This window comes from Acanthisitta chloris, unplaced genomic scaffold (genome assembly GCF_000695815.1).
Source record: "Acanthisitta chloris isolate BGI_N310 unplaced genomic scaffold, ASM69581v1 scaffold7186, whole genome shotgun sequence".
NCBI classification, from domain to species: Eukaryota; Metazoa; Chordata; class Aves; order Passeriformes; family Acanthisittidae; genus Acanthisitta; species Acanthisitta chloris.
Genome location: NW_008677640.1, coordinates 188,206 through 212,669, shown reverse-complemented (window position 1 = coordinate 212,669; position 24,464 = coordinate 188,206). Strand labels below are relative to the sequence as shown.

At 41.1% G+C, this 24,464-nt stretch overlaps 1 protein-coding gene across 1 annotated transcript in view; it reads right to left on the bottom strand.

The window, feature by feature from the left end:
* Positions 1-575: 575 nt before the first annotated feature.
* The window catches only part of SGCD (sarcoglycan, delta (35kDa dystrophin-associated glycoprotein)), a gene marked incomplete at its 3' end in the record, with an annotated part of 155,217 nt that continues 131,328 nt past the window's right edge, over positions 576-24,464 (bottom strand). Inside the window, exons 4-5 of the mRNA XM_009076597.1 lie at positions 21,420-21,521; positions 576-663 (exon numbers count right to left, since the gene is read on the bottom strand). Coding sequence (XP_009074845.1) covers positions 576-663; positions 21,420-21,521 — 190 coding nt within the window. The remainder of the gene's footprint in view (positions 664-21,419; positions 21,522-24,464) is intronic.

Below are 24,464 nucleotides of genomic sequence, written 5' to 3'. Positions count from 1 at the left end.
TATATATATATAAAACATTACAATATATAATGCATTTTCAACCCAAATTACAGATGCATTCTTTCAAAGGCTGCTGTGCACTGGGGATTTATGAAACACCCATTTCCCCATCAAACACACTCATGCTTAAGAGCACAAGAGTGTTCTTCATCAACAGATGGACTCTAAAATGCAAAGTGACCCAACTCAGCCACTGTTGATCAGCAGAGATCCCAAGATCTCAGGCAAGTTCTAAGTGTCTCAGGAAAAGCCTGTGCTTGTTACAACAGAAATGTCAGCCTGCATATGTTCTTCTTGACCCTGAAGTCAAACAACTAACATTTCTGTCTCTGGATTGGCTTTCAAATGACAACGATGGTCTGCTTCATTATCAGACACCACCAGCCAGTTGCCTCTCCAGCATGGCTTTCATCTCTCTTGCTTTGTTTCTACAAAGTGGAGCGAAGTTTTCATTTGTACTTCACAAGACACCTGGGCTCCCCTCCTGTGCACTGTCTAAAGCCAGCACAGCATCCCACAACACATCTGTTTTCATCCCTCCTTAATCTTTTCAAGCAGCCTTTCCCCCTCCTTACCTGTTACAAGGCGAGTGAGGACTTTCGTCTTCTCATTGAGGATGTTCACTGTCACATTTCTGGCAGACTGGAAGTACAGTGGGTTGCCCTGGAACAAGACCATGAGACCAAGGATGTGAGATAGGACCAGCCTGCTTGAGACATCTGGAGCTTTGTCTAATCCTAGGGTAATGGTTCCAAGGTTGGGTGTGTGGTTGGGCTGCAGCAATGCTTATTGTCCAGGGTAAAACCAGAGTGCACACCTCTATTTGGCCCAGGCAGTGTCCCAGAGACTAACCTTATTTTAGGGCTGGCTGGCTTTATTGCCAGGACAAGCCAAACAACCTGTTACTTTAACTGTGCAGTTGATAAGGGACTTGATCTAAGCTTCCCCAAGGCCACGGCATTTTGGGAGGATGGCTGACTGCAGCAGTGCATTTTAGAGTCAAATCTGTAATATTACAGCTTCAGATGACTCCAGAGGTGACTGTGAGTGCCTACCACATGGGCATGTGAGTGAACTATGCCCAAGAGCTGGGAAGGACAAAACCTCATTAACTTGTAGAAGGTGCCTTTGATCTCAAAGCACTTCTGAACCACCTGGCACATATCACCATCACATTGCAGACTGGGATACCAGTTTGGGCGCAGACCCATCCCATTGGGTCTGCAGAACACAAGACATGAAGTCTTCCTCGCTTCCCATTTGACCATAGAGATTTCTACCCATTTTTCTTTTTGGCTTTAAATACACCACTGAGAGAAGAGCCAGAGCAGCTGCTAACACACAGGAGCCACACAGCTACCTGGCAACATCCATCTCAGGTATTTCTCCTGCAGAGCAAAGCCAAAGAAAACCCACAGCTACAACCATCTGGCTCCTTCTGTGTGCAAGCACATCCAAGACACCAGGGAACTCATGTTTTCCACAGGCAGCCCCAGTCTGCACAGTTGGTTTCTCAGGGACTATTAGCCACCTACAGGACTAGCACAGGGTGACCCCAACTTAAATTAGCCAAAAGTCTAATGTGTGAAGTGGAAATTCACTGCCAGTATCTCTTTGTAATGTCTAAAGCAGGCAGCTGATCAAATTCATCAACTGACTAAGCCACAGGGTATGTAGAGCAGATAAAATAGCAAGAAAATCAGGAAGGAGTTGAAAATTTTATGTCCATGTGCTTTCTCCACCAATGTCTTTTTACAGTGTTTCAAAATCTTTCCATTAGGAATGAATAATCAGGATGGGGATAGAGAATCATGTAAGTCAGGCATGTTCTCCTTGCCTCCTGAATTTGTAAGGAATATAATTAATATTTTCATAGATGCCATTTTTTTATGGCTCATGGCAGAAGGACTAGGTTGTTTACATATAAAACATAACAGAACATGGAAATGCACTCCTGGGAGTCCTGTGATGAACTGGAGCTTTGAGGAACACTCTAGTGATGGACAAATGATTTCCAGTGGTGTTTGCAGCAAACAAACCCCAAAAAACTAAAATAAAACCAGCCCTACATGTGACCAAATATTCACAATAATTACATTTGTTCCCTTAATTGTTTTTGCAGCATGTGCCCCTGGGACCAGCCCTTCAGCAAGAAAGGGGAAAATGGGATTTATTTGATCAATTATAACTAGGCCCTTATGACTACATTCAGACTATTTGCAACGAAATAAAAATAACAAAAGGAAAGAATTCCACATAATCATTTCCAGGCCTTGGACAAGTGTCAGAAGCTCTTGGTGTGTCTGTCTCTTCATACACTAAATGAGAACAAATCATCTTTCTATACCTCTGTGATATGTTTGACAGCTTAAGCAATATATTGTATGAAACTGAATTGTGGTTAGTAAGTTAAAAGTAAGGATCAATCATAATGACTTGTAATGGTTTTCCTCTTCTCCAGACTGTGTGGAGACCTCATAGCAACTTTTCAATGTCTGAAGGGCCTACAAGGAGCTGGAGAGGGACTCTGTGTTAAGAACTGCAGTGACAGGACAAGGGGCAATGGGTTCAAACTGAAGGAGGGGAAATTTAGGTTGGATATTAGAAAAATGTTATTTACTATTAAGGTTGCCCAGGGATGTGGTGGCTGCCCCAACCCTGGCAGTGTTCAAGGCCAGGCTGGATAAGGTCTTGAGCAACCTGATCTAGGAGGTGTCCCTGCCCAGGGCAGGGAGTTGGGACTAGGGGATCTGTGAGGTCCATTCCAACCTCTAAATTCTATGGTTCTATGATTCTTTAATGTTTATTTGTGATCTTCTAGAACCTCTAGAAATTAATGTTGACCATAACTATTTTATGGTTAACAGCATGGAAAAAAAGATGGTTCACTTCAATACCCACTGATCAGAGACCTTATTTGAACACCCCCAGCAACAGCAGTTTTCTGCTACATATTCATTTCAGAGTTAGAGATGAAGCATTGTTTTAAAGGCAGACAGCTACAATCTGCATAATGTATAGTCACAGGTGAGACTGTCATAGGTGAGACTATAATTACTATAAACATGCCAGATGGAGCACAGAAAAGTCACATTTTTGACTCGCACTATTTGACTTTTGTTTATGGGGTTATGCAAGTAGCTAGAGGGTCTTGAAAAGGGCAGGAAACCTTCTAGTCCTAATTCAGGTAGGAAAAATCATTCAATCCATGTGGCTTTGAAACTCTGTTACTGCCCTACATAAGAGGAAAGTGCACTACACAGGTAATACAAGATTAATATAAAACGTTAATATAAAACGAGTCATAGAAAAAGTTGCTCCATACAAGTCCTACAAGACAAGTTAAGTGCTGATATCCACCTACAAAAGACTTAAAATACATAATCAGACCTTGAAATGCTTACCCCAGCATAGTCATCTCATTCACTGATACAGAACTCAGATTCATGCAGCCTTCAAAAATCTAAATTTCCCTAATGGAAGAGTTATGTTTTTATTGGTCTGGAGGGAAGGAACATTTCAAGCACTTAATGCAATGCTCGCTCTCATTTCCATAATTCTCTTTCCATTAAGGAATGAAAAGAACTGAAAAAATTACTCCCTCTTGCTGAAAATTCTGCAGATTTTGTGTCTATCATCTTTTGTTCACAAAGGAAATAATGCTGACATTTTTTAAACACTGGACATTAAAAAATATTTCCTCTGTTGCAAGCTTGGTGATGATGTCACTTCTTTTAATCACACAGGAAAAAATAATTAAACCATGAAAAAAAAAAACCTCAGTTAGGAATCATAATTGAAAAGACAAAAGCTTTCCCTTCTCTTACACTTTCATGCTATTATGACACAAAATTAAGTATTCTGATGCACATGAGCAAGTGGAAATCAAGATCAATATGGCATCATCACCACAATAAAAATAACTATATAGTGAAGTAATATTTTCATAAACTATCATAACACTCGATAGGCCTAGAGTTAGAATATCAGCATGCAATAACCAAGCACATATTTTAAGGACTCTTTGGGCTGCTTATCTACTCCCAGCCCACCATGAACTTACTATTCATCTCTGCAGGAAATCCTACAGAGTAAATACATCCTTTTGCCTCTTACTCCAGGCCCTCATTAGCAGACTCAATGCCTCAGCAATCATGCAAATGTTTACAGACACACAAAAGAATTGCCACAGCTACTCAATGTATTAAAACACTGGACACATGCTGCAGAATAAAGAATATAAAAGGTGCTAAAATATGTCAAAACAGTATTGTTTGCTTCCTCACTACTACTTGAGATATCCAGTGAAACACAAAAGACTTCACAAAAGACTTCACAACTTTGTTAGGTTAAACACATGGCAAAACAAGCCCAAACAGCTCACTAGCTGTCTTTCTTTGGCTCACTTTGGAAGAGATGCTGAAAACTCCCAGATGAGACTAAGAAAGAAAAAGCTCTTTGACTGACAACCTTAATTTGCAGCTGAAGCAATCCCAACCTGTGCTATCTGTAGGTAAATTCAATCCTTTAACAGATGTCCTTAGGCTGTTTCAGGGAATTATTAAAAATATTTGGAAATTCTTTTAGATTTTAACAGGCAATTTAAAGATAATGCTTCACAGTCAGTGTGTTTGGAACTTGGGTGGTCAAAAGGAGTAGTTTGGATTTGATGCTATGGATTCAAAGGCTTCACACAGTAACTGCAAGTGAAGCTTGTAGAAATAATGGAAATGGTGAATTTCCTGCAGGTTTGACAAAGTAATGGGAAAAAATGAAGTATTAAAGAATAATCCAGATTGGCAAGGAGCAGTCTATGGAGAAGTCACTCAAAGCACCATTTTCCTGCTCAGCTGTACCTCTCCCTGACATTACAGAAAGCAAACACTGCTCTACACACAGCTGGGCTGTCAGAGGGCAAAAGCTTGTTTTCTGTAAAGCAAGCAGCCAGCAAAAACTCTCCTTCACCTGGCCCATGGCCACAAGCTGCACATTCACCTGCCTACACCCCTGAGTGGTGTTCTAAGGAGCTGCTGATAGAGGGTAAGTATTCATGGGAGTTGTAACAAATATATTCCTTTCTTGAAGTCCAACCAGTCCTACTATGCTAACAGCTAAATGTGATACCAGCAGTAACAGCAATGATACTCTCCTGCATTGCATTTTGCATTGGTAGGGACAACTCAAAGCTGCACAAAGAAATGTCTCAGATTTTTGTGGTTTGGAGTGGCAAGTATTTATTGCCTGATAACTGAGACACAAAGCAATAATTTTTAGGGCACCTGAAATGGCTTTCATCAAGAATGGTAAACTGCTAATGAAAACCCACAAAGACATCACCTCTATAGTTCTTCACGTAGCCAGGCCCAGTAGCACATGCTGTTGAGGACACCACACTGTGTGCAGCTCAGTGCAGGCATCAGACGTGTCCCCTGCCCTGCCAGGAAAGCTGATTTTGTAACCCTTACTCTGTGATTTTTGGTCAGTTGACAGAGATATACTTACATTAGTATCCCTGACTCAGTTTTGCATGTTGCACTATGACTTGCTCATCTTTCAAAGGAAAGCACCAGTAATACCTCACTGCGTGAGACTCAGCGCAGTTTCCTAACCACGAAGGTCTCCAGAACATACTGTGAGCACAGTCAAAACACCCAAGACCTGACCCCAGGTGTGCATTTCTTCCCCACTCTCCTCTCTTGAGAACAGAAACTCCTTGGGACTGTGTCTGGTGCTGGAAAAGCTTAGAGTTGCCCCCATAAAACGTAGAGTTGAGAGGAAGCAATTGAGTAAAGCACCTTCAGAACTGATAACAGGTACTGCAGGAATCAAGCAACTGGCACCACCAAGAGTTTCAGAAAGCCTCACCAGAGCACTGTACAGACATCATGTACCTCCTCAAGAGCAAAGAGGAAGCACTGGACAGCATCTACCTTTGGCTGGGAAGAAGATTCTGCTTGGAACAGCAGCCTGACCTTCATCTACATCACTGGAAAATCTAGACTTTGAGCTAAACTTGCAGGCCAACAATTGCTGTTTCTGTTTCAAAAGCTCCTCCTCCTGTTTCTGATCTAGCTCCCCACAGCAAGAATGGGATTTTGCCCAGAAGCCTCCTGGCACAAATATGTAAGGCATGTAGCTAAATCCCTAGGTGCTAGATTGAAAATAGCCCTTAATATGATTTAAACATACTTTTTTGTTGTTTAATCACTGAGTCTCTTTTGATCTTGGTTTTGTCCTTCAAACAGTTGAACATAATGTTCATGTAGCTAAATCCCTTTTTGAGTAAAACTTCTGATTTGACAGCATAAGCTTTTCATAGCAGAATGAAAACAAACCGTGAATGGAATTGGTAACATGAAGATTAAAACAAATGCTACAAACTGCCCCAGTATATATGTGTGTCTAAGGACATATATGTGTCTAGGAAGCAGGCAGTAGGTCTAGTGCAGGTATAACCAAAATCAGTCTGCATCTTCTTCTTGCAGGAAACAAATTCTTTTCACAAGTGTCATGCACCCAGGTCATGCAATCTAGCTCAGTGACGGAGCTGATACAGCCCTGACCTGCAACGAGAACTCAAAGGCTGTAATATCATGAGCTGACTCAGTGTGTTGTGTTCCAATTTCTGACACTCTATTAAGTATTCAAATACTTCAAAAAAAATTTGCATGTTCCTTCTTCTATGCAAACAAGGTACAGTCACCTTCAGAGAATGATATGCTCTACAGTACCATGAAGGTCAGAAAATAATGTGATCCCACCCAGTGTGAGACATTTTAGCCACTTAGATAGTTCACATGTCAGAGTTTTATGTCCAATACCACAAACCCCTCTCTTTTATGGCACTTCTCGAAGTTCATTTTAATAACAATAGAAACAAAAGATAAATTTCCTTCTGCTCCATTAAAGCAATTATATCTCTGACTCTTCCTTTAAAAGTGCAAAGAAGGGAGGTCTGTGATGTGAGATCTAAATGACTGGGTTCTGCTTTGGCAAGGCTACCCAAGGGGGTTTGTATCCTTCAAAGTGATTTATTTCTGGCAATTTAGGGGTTTCTCTCTTTAGAAGAATACCTGTAATAAGCTCATGAACACACTGCTTTGAGAGAGTGGCTGCTTCTTCAAGATGCCTAATCAGCTGCTTTGCAGCTGAGACTCTGAAAATTAAATTACACCATGTCTGCTGACATTAAAAACAAGACCAAAAAAACCTTCAAGACATTACATCTGCCTCAACTTCTTTGCTGTTCCTTTTGCTTTTTTACTTCATTGACTTATAAGGAAAACCACAGATGACATGATGAAACCTATAGATATACACATGAAAATAAAATAGAATTGTGCATGCTGGAGTTCTATTCAGTCTCCATGGGAGTGGGAAGTCTGGGTTTGTAACATTTGAAGGCTGCTGCACATTGACAAAACTTTCTCTGTTGGTAGGACTGAACTGAGCATTATTGTTCTTGGAAAAATATCTGATGCATTAAAGCATGTCCAGCTCCAGAAGTCCTCTGGCAAGACACCCTCAGCTGAAATGAAGAGAACAGCATAACTTGTAAAATGACCAAGTCATTCTGAAAATGCTTCAATCACCTCACAGCACTCAGAGGTCACCTAAAGGTGTTACACCAGAGTCGATCAAATGTGCAGTGATGATTAACTCAGCATCACTTGGGGAATGGCTCTCCCTTGTACAAACAATGCTGGACTTGAGCAACTGTAATGCCCTAAAACAGGAGAACAGCAGTCCTGGGTTCTCAGCATATTGATCACCCCTTCCAGTAAAAATCAACCAAGTATTTGCTAACCATTTCGATTTACTTGTATTCTTCTGCAGAAATACCAAACAGCAGCTGCTGCTCAGTGGCAGCATGCACCGACCTGATCCTCGTCTGTAGGAGGTGTTGTAGCAGCAGAACTATGGATTTGTGCTAAGTTATAGCCTATTTTCTGCCTCGGGCTGTCCTAGTTATGGTCACCAGTAAAAATCAACCAAGTATTTGCTAACCATTTCGATTTACTTGTATTCTTCTGCAGAAATACCAAACAGCAGCTGCTGCTCAGTGGCAGCATGCACCGACCTGATCCTCGTCTGTAGGAGGTGTTGTAGCAGCAGAACTATGGATTTGTGCTAAGTTATAGCCTATTTTCTGCCTCGGGCTGTCCTAGTTATGGTCAGAATCCAGACAGATCTCCTTGAAGTAAACACACTGTAGGTAGGCATAGGAGAGGGAGAGAAGAGAGCTCTGCTGAGGCTTAAAATATTCTAAATCATCCAGCTATAGAGCTACTCTGCTGCTTGTAACGTTTACTCCAGTCAAGTGTGCAGACCTCTGTTCATGTGTTTTCATTTTTGTGGCCTTTCTGGTATGCCTACTGCCTGCCTTAAACATCTTTTAAAATGGCCAGTAAATCATACCTCACTACCTATAAAATGCATTAGAAGACAATATCAAAATTATACAGAACTACTAATTTCTGAGTTACTTTCTCTCAGCATTACTTGGACCACAGTACAACCAGAAACAATTAAGATCTGTAAGGTGAATACACATTTAAGAGCACGTACAGTTCATACTAAGAAAAGCACAGCAATATTTTCCAGAAGTTGGATTCAGCAGAGGCCCTTGAGTTCTGCAATGCTCACAGCTCCTTTTAGGTATTCTGTTACTGCACTGCATATCCCTGAGTTATATATCCAGATATTTTTCTCCAGGAAGGCTAATAACATGGCTATCTCTGAACATTGCTTTGAAATTATAGCTTTCCTTTGCTGCATGTCATGGATCGCTTACTTCTTGTATTAGATTATAAATGGCCATGCCAACTTACGTATGCATGTACAGCACGAAACACAGGCAAGATCCTAGCCGAGGCCCCTGGTGTTACTGAAATTCAGCTGCTGCTAATAAGAAGGGAAAACATTTCCATCTGTCTGGATTGGGAAAAGAATTCATGAGTCTCTGATTCATCTGCATCCATATGCTGATATGTAGACAATACTTATGGACACATAGACATATGCGAGGTAGCCAGCACCAGGAATCAAATCAATCACAGATCACAGCATGTGATTTGCCTAATTATGAGTAACACCTCACATTTTTTATCTCTGCAAAAAAGTACTTTGTGAGTGAGCAGATGGCATTGCTATGGGATGGCACCAGCCTCAACAGTTGCAGATGCAGAGCATTTACACAGCACGCCGAGAAAATGACACAACACAAGCTGCTTCTTGGGAAAAAGAGTCAAATTGAACAAGTGTCACCAAACAAAATACACGTATTTATTGATGTTCTGAATTTATCTGATCCAGCCTCTCTCTTCCAGTCAAATATATACGTGCAGGCCAGGGAGTGATGCTATCTGGACATCATTGAAGTCTCTTAGAACTGCCACGTGAGCTGGCTAGCACAGAGCAGTGGAGGTGCAGACCAACTTGAGTCTAGTCACAACCTGCAAACCATTTAAATCCACACAAGCAGAATCAATAGGAAGAAGTCCTGCAGAGAAAGCAATTACACTGCAAAAGCAACTACATTAGAGCACGGTGAGTGCTGGGAGGCAGGACACAGACAGCCATCCTCACTTCTGTGATTACCCAGTGGAGTTCTCTCCAATGCACTTGGCCTGTGAAATGACAAGGTTCAGCCTGGACATGTTCCTGCAATCAAAGCATTTCTGTTTCTGGGTGCCTATTGCAATTATAAGGCTCTTCTTGATAAGCCTCATCCTTCAGGTTTGCTGTGCTCCATAGGCAAACGTGGGTCTGTGCATCAGGAAGCAGGTTTGAAGGGCACAGTGTAGTCTCCTTTTCAACAGCTTTGTGGGAGTAATAATCTCAATTCCAGGATCTGCAATTATTTATTCATTGGAGACTGTGCAGTTGCCACTCTACAGGACACAAAGAAAGATCATCTGACCATTTCTGGTGATAGAAAATTCAGTTTTTCTGTTCCAATTCTTGCTTTTATTTGTGTTTTTGTCTGCATTTTTTTCCCTGAGCTGCTGTACACACATACACTGGTGTGACAGGTTTGAAGCAACTATAAAATGATTGATGAAAACCGTATTTAGGCCTTGTTGTGGGAATATTTATTGCAGAAATATACTCAGTTAACTGTGTAGGGGCATATCTGGGAAAACTGGAGGGATGAAAAAGAAAGGCTGGGCCCATGACTATACCTCTGATACCAAAGTAATTTGATCTGCATTAATTATGACAGAGGGTTCTGGGGTCACAGAAACATTTGCACAAACTGTTTTTGAATGGCTCTTACCTAACCACGTTGTTTGTTTTGCTGAATTGATCAATACTTGGCTTTAAGAACGATTCTGTGCCGGTCTACATGACTAGACAGAGTCTCCCCCACAAGAATAAACAGAGGGGCCAAGATCTGATCTCTAGTGCTGGAACAGATTACGTATGACTTAGTGTCAGACAGGACCATCTCAGACAGGAAGAACTGCCAACCTCCATCCACCTCAGAGAGGCTGAATGTCCAAGAGCCAAGGCAATAGTACACTTGAACAGGTAAAATGACAGATGCAGCTAAGCGTGTGACATGGAATAAGCCTGATCTGCAGGAAAGATGCTAAATCATTCTGGATGTAGCTACACCAAACACATGTACCTACAGAGAGAGCACAGCAGCAAAGGTCTGATCAGCAGGACAAGTGCAAGAGCAGGATCAGGATGCTCTGTGTTGGGATTTGACTGTGTCTTGTGGCTGCCAGTCAACAAACACTCCTGAGAATCTGCTTCAGGGTGAAGAGAGGAGAGAACACAGGGTACTGCTGTGGTACAGGGCTGATGAGCAAAAATACATCCCTAACCACCACCACTGGGGAGCTGGGGAGTGGTATTTCAAGAGTTGTCAGGCACACAGAAAAAGCAGCAGATGCTTTTTCCATGCCTGGAAGAAGACAGAAAAGTTGTTTGGGGAAATGGTGAGTAATGGCGAAAGCAGCCAAAGAGATTAGGATGTGTGAAGGTAAAACAGAGCACAGGGAGGCATACAAAAGCCAAGGACCCCACTTACTCTTTGGGCAATCAGCAGGGTGACTAAACCTGTCTGGTTGTCTCCCATTTTGGACAGAAGGCATTTGCCTCCTGGTGTTTTTATTCCTAAAGTTCTTTCAAAACTCTGGAGGAACAAAACTGATCAGTGAAGACACTCAGCCCTACCAGCAAAGGGTGCCAGAAGGGTGCCTGCATGTTCCCATTTCTTCTACTTCACCTAAGCTATGCTTCCCAGAGTGCTGCATAATAGATAATGTGGCAGAGAGAAACAAAAAGTCTGCTGCTCTCCCAACTGTGTGCCAGCATCAAGGCTCATCATTTATAAATAACTTTTGGGATCTTAAGAAAACATATAGCAGTCAGTTCGCAGTAGGAGCTGAGGATTTCAAGAGGTAGGAGAACACAGATAAAATATTTTGGCTTGAAGCAACAGTAGACAAGCAGTCAAAGGTGGTCCTCAAGCCAGCAGAACTGACAGCACATGTGCCATTGCCCTGTGTGGCCTTTACTTCATTTACAGAGTGAAGGATCTGCAAAAAACTGGAGGACACAGGCTCTGAGCACTCAGTCATAGGAAGCATCAGAGGAAAGATGTTCAGGTTCATCCCATCAACCTGCTGCCTTCCAGCCATGGACACCAAGACCCTAAATCAGCTTCAGCTGATCACTACTCTTGACCTTTTACAGCAATTAGTGTGTGTTTGGATTATGGATTATTTGGCCTTTCACTGTGTGGCTTCACCTGCATGACAAAACAGTGAATTTACCTAAAGGGAAATAGCAACTGCTCTAAGGTGATGAACAGCTGTGCCTAACTGGTACTTCTAACCTGCAAAATAAACCTAGAAAAATCACAATTATAAGAAAAATAATGAATTGTTCACACTCTTACTGATCAACCTAATCAAAAGAAATATAACAGCTTTTAGCTGAAGAACTGAAAGCCTTGCTGGAGTGTGATGCTTGTTCTGTCAGCAAATGACCTCTCTTCTCTCCTCAATCTGTAATTTCATTCGTTTCTCTCCTTTTAAATACTGATGTCTCACAAAGTTTCTTATTGGAAAAACACATTTTACTCTTCAGCTGTGCTGCCTTGGCTTGCAGTCCTGTCAGATCACATCCAAGAAGGCTCAGTTTGCAGTAGCACTTGGAAAAGAAGTCTTTCCAGGCACTGTGAAGAGGAATATGGATGATTCAGTGAACAGCAAGCTTCTCCTTGAATCAGTGACCACCCATTCATGGTGCCACAGGTAATTTTTTGCAGCTGTTGCTGTTTACTTAGCAGAGATATAGAACTCAGATGTTCACCACTTTTATTCACTAAATGCCCCATGACAAATCAACCCTCTTGCATCACATCATGAGAAAATCAATGGACAGGTAACATTTTATACTGAAAAAAACGTGGTAAAAAAATGAAAAAAGAAACCACCACAACAAAAATGGACAGAATAGAAACTGCTTTCTTTCACACCCCCCAAGAAGATCAACTTTTACTGCATACGCTTTCATTTGAAAATATCTGCCAGTTTTGGGGCATGTGATCTGCTAAATGAGCATGGACACAGGAATCCTCACACCAGTCCTCAGTTGCTGTAGGAGTGAATGTGTAAGATGCATTGCTCACACTCATCCCTATCTCCTGTTCCACTGTCTACCCATTGACAATGTGAAACCTTTTGGAGGAGAGGACAATGTCTGTCCCCATGTTTGTACAGAGCTGAGCAGGATGGACTTCTGCCAGTGGCTTTGCTCTGTCACACATGTCTGTATGTAGACATTATAGGACATAAACCAGCCAAGAACCTAACACACTCCCAAGCCTTACTGATGTCAGTGAAATTACTTATGCCTGTAAACTATACACATAATTAAATACCTGGTTGGACAGTCAATGACAATCAGTGATTTACTGACAAGCCAGAATGGCTACCTCTGTGACTAGATTTACAGCTGTTTTTATCACACATGTACCATAGTGTTCTGCACTGTGCTAGTAAGGTTGGCATGGCACTGTCCCTTCCTAAAAGACACTGGTGTGCCTGGGCAGGCACAACCACAGACAAATGGAAATCAGAAATCAAATTGTCCAACCAGGAAGATGTTAAAAGCCAAATAAATCATACTTATTTCTTTCAAGAGCTGCAAGTCAGTTTTCCCAAGATCCTCAAACAATTTGTCCTAAAAGAAAAGGAGCAAATTTATAGTTGTTCTCATTTTTCCCTATGTCCTCCTTTCCCCAAATACATCTGTCATTGAGAAACAAAGCAATCAAAGAAACTCTTCTTTCTGAAATAGCAACTGGTAAATGAAACCTGGAAAGTCTGACTTTCCTGTTGCAAATCAAAGAGCACACAAACTGAGCTGTCTGTAAAACCAGTTGTGTGTGCCTGCACTTCCTAATGACAGAACAGCTTGTCTTGTCAACTCGTGCCCTATTACATACACCACTTTACTGCCAAAACTGTTTTGATCAGCAGAAGAGTTGCAGAACTGTTTGCTGTCCTGTGGTAAGAAGACATGAAGCTTTGCTCTTGAGGCTTCTTGGAAATATGAGAAAAAACATTCTTTTCCTTTATAATTGGATCTTCCTATTTGTCTTTTAGTGCTTCCTTTGTCTATTTGTCTCTATCTTTCTTCTACCCATACAGCATAAAGTTTGATTTCTTTTTTTATTTTCAGTATTAAGAAGTTGTTTTTGTATCTCAGTGTTTTCAAAGCAGCCAGAATCCTGATTGTCAGCAGTGATGTCTAGACGTGGTAAATCCTTAAACTCAAGGTCTTTGCACTTCAAAGAGAGAAATGCAGCCTACACAACCTCACGTGTTTTTCGTGCCCCACTGTCCTCCTTTTCACAGCTGAAATATAAGCAATTTCTGGAATCATGGCAAAAATGCAATGTAAAAGCTTAGAGCCCACAGGGCACTGAGCCTTAACCCAGAGCTCACTTGGAGCTGTGATACCCATCACTTGTTTTTATTACCACTGAGTCCAAATGCTTAAAATGAAGAGGAGATGAGAATCAGATCAGAACAGCAAAACAAACATATGATCTGAACAGTTTTCCTCTCCTTACACAACCAGCTCAAGCAAAGAAATTTCACCTGTCAAAGGGAAAAAGTGAAACATATTGAGAGATCATTTGGGAAATTCTCCATCTCCTTCATGTTTAACTGTTAACTCATGTGCATCAACTCCATAGCCCAAACTCCCTCCCTAGAAGGTGAAAATTAGTGACTATAAAGTGCTTTTTCAGCTTATGGGTTCAGATACTTCTGCAATGACCATACAATGTTTTCTGGGCACAAAATCTCCACTGATGTCAGAATGAGAAAGCACAAACACATTGTTCCTGAGGTTAGTTCAGAGGTGTACCCATGATGGAAATATAGACAAAAGCCAAGGTAGGTAGCCCACTTGGCACAGCTGATTGGCTTTAATAGGTGTTGATTACACTGCTCATATTGCATGAAATTAAAAAGCTTACAAATGTTATGAGCCATTACCCTTCCATTTAAGTGAGCTTATGACAAGTTAGCAACATTTAATGAAATCCTTTCCAAAATGCCATAGGCAGCCTCCACGAGATTTTACTTTGAAATGCAACTTGTGGAGTTATTTCAGAGGTTTGTTTCTGTCAGAGCTTCCTTTCTTGTACTTCTTTGGGATACTCTGATTTGGCAGCTGGTGGGATACTTCAGTTCCCTGTTGTGCTCTCAGTGTGCAGCACACAACACCAGCTCCTTGCACAAACAACTGAGAACAGGCACAGCAAGATTTAATTTTGTGTTATCGGACGTAGCCCTTCAGCCAGGCTACAGAAATCCCTTCAAAATTCAAAGCTGAGAGACTTCTGACCAATTTTACTATGAAGGTAAAGGGAAATGTTTTCATAGTTGCTGTAAAATTTACTTAACTTCCACCTTTTCAGCACACTGGAAATATCACAGAGCCACTAACTGCCCCCAAAGTGCTGGAGCAGTCAAGGTTCAGCCTGAAGTAGGCTCTCTGGATTTCATTGCCTAAGAATGAAATTTATTATAGGAGAGCATATCAGTTTTATAAATCCCACTGGATACTCACTGCCTACTGCTGCACACAGACTCAAACCTGCTTTGGATGGCAATGGCAACAATATCTGTACACTTCTGCCAAAATGATGCCCTTTGCAACCTGCTCTTTCACTGTGTCTCCCAGTGGCTGCCAGCTCTCCTCTCTGCTGATCAATGTCAGGCAAGCAAGACTCAAAATGACCAAAATAAGAGAAGCATTTGTAGCAAAAGCACACGTGAGGAATCTAACGAGGCATCTGGAGTGGTACCACAAGGAATGCTTAACAAACCCTGTAGGGAGGATAGGAGATGGCCAGGCATGGCTGCAAGAAGCTTGTTTCTGTTGGCTGTGCCATCACTAGCAATCTTGTTATTTTTTATTTTTCCCACACAGACTCAAGCTCTGCCAGGGGAGGTTTAGGTTGGATATTAGGCAGAGATTTTTTACGGAGAGTGATCAGGCATTGGAATTAGAATGTGCTGCCCAGGGAGGTGGTGGATTCACCATCCCAGGAGGTTTTTAAGATGAAACTAGATGTGGCAGTTGGTGCCATGGTCTAGTAATGACAGTAGGGTTGGACTTGATGATCTTGGAGGTCTTTTCCAGCCCAATTGATTCTACAATTCCATAAGCTGCCAGGAGCTCTCATAGGCTCATATGTATCATAATATGCAAAGAAGAGGGTTCCTTTCTTCTTTGAAGAACCAGTCACTAAGGGAATAGTGAAACACTGGGAGGAGCAATGGCTGAAGAGGTGGTAGGGGCACTCAGTGACTGCTGAGTGATGGCAGCATGGTGAGACAACTTCATTTCCACCCTATGATGGTTTCAGTGAGCGTGCTGAAACCCTTAAGCACTTTGCTAGACCAAATCATTCAGCAGCTAATTCAATATCCTTTTATTTCTCTGTAAACTTTGACAAAAGAAGAAAATGAATTATTCTGTCTTCTACCCCAAAATATAGCAGCCCTCTTTCATGCTCTCTGTCTGAAAGCTACATTTCTACTACACAGTTTGAACCTCATACAAAGTTGCAATTATCTTGCCACCTGCATTGCCTTTTTATCCAAATTAGTATGTTATATTGCTTATAAATATGTATTTATGGCTATGAGGCAGGTATGCCCCACTGTGGGCACATGCCAGTGTTTAATCCAAATACATGGTTTATTGTTTTTCAGTGTGTATTTTTAGCTTGGAGGCAGCTAGACCTGCAGAGCAAATAATACAAAAGAATATGTCCATTACAGGAGTGCTTCTGTGCTTTAAAATTATAGCACTCTTCTTCCAGATCTGAACATAGTGAGACAAGTACATTGGCAAAACAATTATTTATCACTCTTAAAAGCTTCCTTTAAAATTTCTATCATTCAAATACTGGCTGGGGAAAATTTAAAGGACAGAGAAGCATATTTTATGTACTTGCTAGTCTAGCTTTTATGCTGATGAGAACTTACTAAACACCAGTAAAGGGAATAGCAGTTATCAGCCCTAATTCACAACTGTGAATTTTTTAGGCCAAACAGATGCCCTTGCAGAATCCCAGCCAAGTGTTAATGACAGCCCCAGTCTTTCTTCCACTGGAGTCACTAGTTATTTCACATGGCTTCAAATGAGGGCAGGTTTGCTCCAACAATCTGAGCAAGCACACTGCTCTCAGCCAGACACTCGCTGCTACAGTGAGCAGGACACAGACCTCTAACATCACCCAGAGAAAGGAAAATGAGAAAAAAACACAGTCCTTTGCCTCAGGCTTTTTTTCTTTGATGTATAGGATTTTTCTTTTAAACTCTTCTTTTCAGTTGATTAAAAATAACGGGAAGCAAACCTTCAACATGAAGCTAGCTAAACACACTGAGATGTCTTTTTAAAGAGACTTAAAAATCTCTTCAAAATCTGTTCAGGGAATTTTGCCATCTCTTATACCTGTGCAACAACAGAGCTTGGAGCTCCCCCAGGTAGCAGAGACCAGACAGGAAAGGTTGGTGCCCATGTTTACATCTGTGTTCCCAAGCTCAACAGAAGGAGAGTCTGCAAGAGAGCTGAACAGCCAGGGCCCTACACTGAAGCAAAGTCAAAGTTGTCAGGCAAATCCATACTGTTGCCTTTAAAAGGATTCAGAGTAAGAAAAATTCAGCCCAGGTCTAAACATTTGTAAACAGAGTTTTATTTTTTCCTATCTATGTACTTGAAATGAACATTCAAAGGGCAAACCCATCCTAATCCTATCATGGCAATGTCTTTGCTTTCCAGAGCTGAGATTATCATCTCACTGGTTGTCACACAGCTCCTGAGAGTAGTAATTCACTTGATTTTCCTTTGCAATCACAGCACAGGAATTTATTTCTGTTGTTATCAGAATGGAAAACGCACATAGCTTGTTCTCTGTCTTGCCCCTTCAAAGCTACTTACAGACCAGATGTGGCAAGCTTCAAAACACCCCAACTGCACTAAGAAAGCAGGGCTCACTCTAAATTTCAGGCAACCTGCTCCTAAGCAGCTCATCTCAGCAAAGGGACAGAAATTTCCAGTTTTAAATTTCTATTCCAATTAAGTCAATGAAGGCTGAATCCCCCTAAACTGTTGCCATTGCTTTCTAGCACATAAAATTAACAATTTGTGCTGCTGCGTGCAACTTTCCTCAAAGTTGGTCTGATTTATAAGCAAGCAGATGGTTCACACGACAGTCCACAATAAATTACAACAGTTAGAGAGACAGCTACATTTTGAGAGTGACAGTGCAGCTGAGCTGCAGATGGGTTTATAGATGACCCTTCCAATTTTTAATAATCTCCATAATTTATCTGCAAGAAAAGAAATGTGAGGATTCCTAATGCACCTTTTTGACTAAGTACAAATCACTTTTATTTACACAGGCAATACTTCATGGTCCAGTTGACTTCTTAATTAAAGGCAGCAAGATGCTCATGTTCCATGCAAGTGGCATGGAAAATACTGTTCGGTGTGCAATATGTTCAGCTGGGAGTTTAGGATGCTCTGAACAATCTTGGAAAAGGGAAAGCATCTATCTCATTTCTTTAAAGCAAGACTATAAGGCTGCAAACACTGCTACCACCAGTTACTATTCATTAACCTCCAGATAAACTTTAGGCTCATGCAATAACAAGGTTATGTTTATTTGCAGGCTCTGATGCCTGAAAACAGCCTCCTAATTCGTACTACAAACCCAGTGTTACTGACCAGGACTAGGATGGAGAGAAGTGGGACCAGAGACCATCATCTCTGTATGAAGAGAGAGGGATTTGGGGGGTCACTCGAATGGGTGAGGGAAAAGGAAAGCAAGCCCAGGGTGTGTCAGTGGTGATGTAGGAAGAAACTGGCTGGAAGCAGCTTTAAGAAGTCAGTTCATGTCAGTGATTTTAATGGCCACCTCTCTGGCCTGGAGCTGAACCACATCAGTCTAATCCCTCTGCTAACAGTTTTGAAGGGACTTCCAGAAAGATGTCTGTGTTGGGTTGTTACCTATTGCATGTTACAGTACAACAGATTCCATTCTTCATGGCTGTAATTTCAGTTGCAATGAGGAGCACATCTAAGTGCAACTGCTCTGTAAGGTGATGAAGGGAGCAGTACCTACTAGGGCTCTTGCAGGCACAGAGTACAGAAACTCAGAGGTTCTCACACAGTCAGTCTCTTGGGATGACATTTGAAGGCTTTTCCTCCTCTCTAAACCTTGACTTTCCCTTCCAGCCAAATTAATTTGAAAAGAAATCCACTTTTCAGTGAAAATCCAAAACTACTGTTAAAGCAGAAGGCACAGCTCCTAGGAAAGCAAGTCTGTGTGTAATTTTAATTATCACCTTCCTGGGACTTTAGAGATGCAGCAGAGAAGAGGCACCAGTGACAAATTCAGGCTTTCAAGAATTCTCACAATTCATGTTTTGGAGATATTTTGGCAGGGATTGCCCAGCTCTGCCTGCAGCTGGGCAGTGTGGGGAGCAATGCCACAGAGACATAAGTGGGAAAACCCACCCCATGGAGGTCATGGGACTGCAGCTACTTAGACAAACAGCAATTCTTCCCCTGCCATTTCCAGGCAGCACCAATTCACCTTCATGCACTGCACAGAACAATCCTGAAGTTAAATTTGTTGTTTTGTGAGACTAGATGTGGCACTTAGTGTCATGGTCTAGTAACCACAGTAGGGTTGGACTTGATGATTTGGAGGTCTTTTCCAACCCAGTTGATTCTATGATTCTATGAAATTCTTCAATAAATAACCAGTATCTGAAAGTCTTCTGAGTTTACATGAAACCATTACTTATTACTACACGCAACTCTTAGGTTGTTTAATTAAACATATGAGAAACAGTATGTGTCAGATTATTTCTGGGATGCTCTTTACAGTTATTTGTCATACTGTTTCTGTTACACTTTGCATATGGAAAGCTGCATTATGCACTTCTGAAAACCCAGAGAAGATCACTATGGAGTTTATATGGAAGTTCATCTGTTACTGAGTGCTGAGTTTGGCACATATTTTAACAATATTCATCAGGTTCAGGAACTGCTAAATATGCTTCCCTCCAAGACAACAGTGGGTCATACCACTGTTCTTTAAAAAGACATAGTGCTGATTATTTAATAACATTTTTAAATATTCTAGAACTATAATCCTTTGATTGGCATGCAGCTCTTTCATCTGCTTACAAGAGGCCAAATTCCCATACAGCACAAGAAAGCAGGAGTTGACTGAAAGCAATAGAACCTCTTCTGTTGCCCCCAGACCAACAGTAATTCCAGAGTTATCATGAGCAAACTGAAAGCCAGCACAGGCTATTCCAGTTTATACCAATGAAACTATATGCATGGTTTGTGTAACAGTGAATACAGTTCCCAGGACTCATCTACTGAAGCCAGCAGGGATGCTCCAGCTTGCTAGGCTGGAGATCAGACTAGCAGCTAGATCCCTCTCTGGATAACAGCAAAAATAATCCTAGATGGGGGATAAAGCAAGGAACACACACAGGCCTTACCTTATACTTCTTGTTCCTTGCACTCAGTAATCTGTCAATGGGGCAGAAATTACTTTCACAGCCTTAAGAAAGGAACACCTTTTGTACCCTCTGACATGTTAAAATGTAGATCAATATGATAATATGAAAGCAGCAAACTCCCCAGTAGCAAGAAGTAGTTCTCAGTTCTCCTAGTAATCAAATATTATTTCTATCAATGTAACTAGAGAAAAAGGAATGTAAGTAGCAATTTGTCAGTCTATTTATCAAACCAAGTGCTGCACCTGGTTCCCACACGTTTCATATTACAAAGTGTGTGACTTGTAAGGTTCTATGGTTCTGTTTTAATTCAGGGATGAAAACGTGTGTAGATATGAAGGTTTTCTTATTAACTTTTCTTCCTAAGTGATTATGCTTGTTCAAATCAATTCCTAGCCATCTTACAGAGGTTACAACCTTCAATAATTAAATCCAATACTGTATTGGCTGTTGTGTTCATTATGCTACAAGTTCCAATTTCTACAAGAGTAGTGAAATGCTAAGATAAAGGGATGTTAAGTTTATTTAATTAGCTATCTGCCATTGTTATCAAAATGGAAGGTTGGTATCTGACTCAAATTAACACTTAGGATCAGGAAAACAAGACAGATGACATCTGACAAGGATCCTGGAAACTCTCTGTAGTCGTTTCAGTTATTTTAAAGCTGATCAGGACAAACAGGATTGTGTTAGAAAGAGCAAAAGTCACCGACAGTCAATGAAGTGCTGCTATGAAAATGTTATTTCAATCACACTTGGGTTCCTTCTCATTTTCAGTTGTTAACATTCTTGCCACTTTTGTCAAGCAGTCACTCCTAGCAGCATTGAATTTTAACTGCACATAATTTTAAAACAACATGAAATAGGACTGAACACATTATATGGGTTCTGTGTGCCAACAAACAACAGATCAGAGCCTTGTGCCAAGGCATCACATCTCTGCTCTCTGCAGAAAAGGAGTAACTAGTTAAAAGCAGGCTGAATTTCTGTCTGCCATCCCTCTGCCTTGGAAATACTAGAACCCTCAGTGGAAGGTTGTTTATGATTTATCACAAAAGGAGACAAAAAGACTGTATGAAACTTCAGAGGTCCTGGAACTGTTTGAACTTTGGCTATCACAAACTAAACCCATGTGTTTCAACTTTGCAACTGCCCAGAGGATATAAAATCTGGATGAAGTCCTCAAAAGACACCCACTGTCTCAATCCTCAAACTGCACTTGTATGAGGGGCCAAAGCACTTGATCCAATAGCCACACCACCCTGCTACTTCATGGGTTCTTATTCTCAGGGCTACAGAAATGTGCTTGTTCCTTTCTGAACAACTTACTGGTCTGGAGCGGATTTCTTTGGCATAGAGAGGTTTCAAGAATTCTGAATCTCCTTCGAGCTTTAGACCCTTTTCTGTTATTCTCAGGTTCCCCATTCCATCCTAAAAGAGATACAAAAAGAAACAACCTTATTACTTACAATTACAAAATTCACCAGGCTGTCAATAGCTGATTTTTTTTTCCCCATAGAGGATAACATGTATAGCACTGGGAGGCACTAGAGAATGCAATTACTTGTGTTATCCTTTTAGCTCAGTTTCTTTGAAAAAAAATTTCTATTCAGAACCATCTGCAATGCCCCCCAGTAAACCATTTACACAGATAAAAGATGTTCCTTTAAGCTAGTCATTCTCGACTCAAAGAGATGCAAGGATGCTCTGTGTTAACAGGAAACTATTCACTGTAATATTCACTGTCTGCCTGTATATTAATATACCTTCTCATTCATAGCAAATCCATAGAAAGACTGGGTGTGATTAATTCTGCTGAAGTACATATAGAGAATATGTGATTAATTCCACTGAACTGACAAAATAAGGTTTGACTGTGTAGCAGTATAGCAAGAAAATGTACCAGGGAACTAGACCCCTGTTATTTGGGGAAACCTCTGCAAAACATGGACTTTTTGGTGGGATTTCTTTAGGGCTATCAGCCCTTACAGCAAAATGATGTGGAAACATGTTGTCTCGCAGTTTTTTTCTGTGCTTTCAATACTGTTAAGTTGCTACACAGCTTTATTGGAATATACATTTATGCAAGTATTTGCTCTGGTAGAAGCAATGATACAACAGAAGTATTTTTCCAATAAGCAGCTCTCCTGTCTTAGCTGAACTTCTGGCTTTTTCTCCCTCAGGATTGAAGCCCTTGCTCTGCTCCTTGCACATCCCAAGCACATCCCTGCAGTCTAAACCTCTACAACCAAATGTTTGGGTCTCCTGAGGCATTTTTGTGCCCTTCAACCAAACATTGCAAATTCCATTGGGCAGCCATGAAGTGGCTGATGGAACATTCACTTCTGTGTCTCCTCATTCAGATTCCACAGTTGCAGCTCTCGGTCCTCACCCTCTCCCCAGCTCTTCCAACCTACCCAGTCCCATCACTCCTTGTACTTCCATGAAAAAAAATCATCTTGGCCTTCAGCAGATGACTGCAAATAGCCCCTTTTCTTCAGATATTTTTCACCTAGAATCACAGAATATCCTGAGTTGGAAGAGACTCACAAGGATCATCAGTTTTCTGGGTCCAAGATGTAATGAAACATCTGACAAACCATAATAGCAAACAAAATATGTCAGATTTTGATATGAGTTTTTCTTATTTATTTTTTTAATTAAATAAGGCAGATATATGGATCCACTGGCACAGACCAAAACTGGGCCAGACTATGTTTCACCTTTCACACATGAAAGTGCTAACTTTTGCCCAGCTGAGGGAATTAGCTTAATTGAGGCTATAATTGTTTAGAAAGGGGTGTGTGCATAAGAAACGTTGTGTGAGCAGGGAATTGCACAGGTACATCTATAATCAACACCACATCAAATGCAAGGTATTATTTCTAAGATTCAGGGTGATTGTCAAAGTTTGCAAGGATTGAGGCAAATTGCTTTTTTTTCTGAGAAAAAGATGGTCTGAAGAATAGCTTTTAGCATAAAATTGACTGTAATCACTAGGATTGGAAAGTAACTCTAGCACCTAGTGCCTAACCCACATCTGTTCAGGGATTTTTAAAGGAAAGGGAAATACACTTGGGTAGAAGCCCTAAGAAGATCAAGAGAGGACAGGGAAGATCCAGGAAAATCATATTTGGATTTAGGTCTTGTATGCTTTCTAATCCAGCTACAAAATATAACCCATGTCTGTATACTACTTCTTCCTTCCATTGCAAGTGCACCTCCAGCAGCAGAAGATGAACCACTGTCACTATAAGTGAATGGCTATTCCAAACAGATTTCCATGAACTAGTGCCAAAAGGCATGAATTTAGAGGGATAAAAATCAAAGACATCACACAGCTCAGCAGCGACACTGGTCACTTGTCAGAGGTTCTCCTGTTCCAAGAACCACCATTCCCAGGAAGTAACCTGACAAGTAAAGCTCATTCTTGCCAGAGTGTGCTGCCCTATGAACAGAGGTGAGAAAGTGACCTCTGTCATCTCATTTTGGACTGAAAGCTGTAAGCAAACTTTAGAAACATATGCTGAAAATGCATTGTTGAAGGGAGGGAATGAGAAATGGATCATAAAATGCCACTTGCTATATTCCTTGGCCTGAGTGTGAAATATTGGCTTATGAATTCTGGGTTGGTGGTGGCACAGGAGGGGTTCATTTGTCTCAAGCAGTAGAATGGAGGAAAATGAGAGAAATATGATTATGCACTAAAAAGCCCAGATTAAATTTTGATAGCAGTATGCTTTGTGATTTGAGTGAGCAGGAATTATTACAGCTATCTGCAGACCCTCACAGGTTTTGGGCTGCTAAAAAAGCTCTACAATGTATTTTTTTTCCCAAAATAGATATTTCAGTAAGGTTACAAGCCCTGAGGGCTTTCACACTGCAGTGTCTTCTCTGGTTTTAATAAGAAAAGTTGCAGGTCAGATGAGTTGATACCTTGCAGACAGCTGCAAGAATGACCATCTCTGTGGATATGCAGTGCTGACCACTTCCAGGGCTTGCTCCTGAGCTAAAGTGGGCTAGTACTTTGTCAGTAATATGGATCCATGGATAAAAAGGGACTTGTCAAGTAACTACTGAATCTATGGCAAACCAGCAATTTTGGTGGCTCACAGCTATGTTCTATCCTGGGTAGTGATACGGATCCAGCATTCCACTCTGCTCCTCTCTTGTTTCTCTGCCTTTCCCTCCTTCACTTCTGCTCCCAGCTATGCCCCACAGGATTTTTATAAATGGGATATTTAGCTCACAGCTTGCAGGTCCTATACATCCCCAAAGCAGTAGCAGAGACAATGTACTACAACCAAAACATAAAGAACATATTTGATTAACCAAAGCAGGTGAATTCTCTTATAAACCCACTGTGCTGGAGAA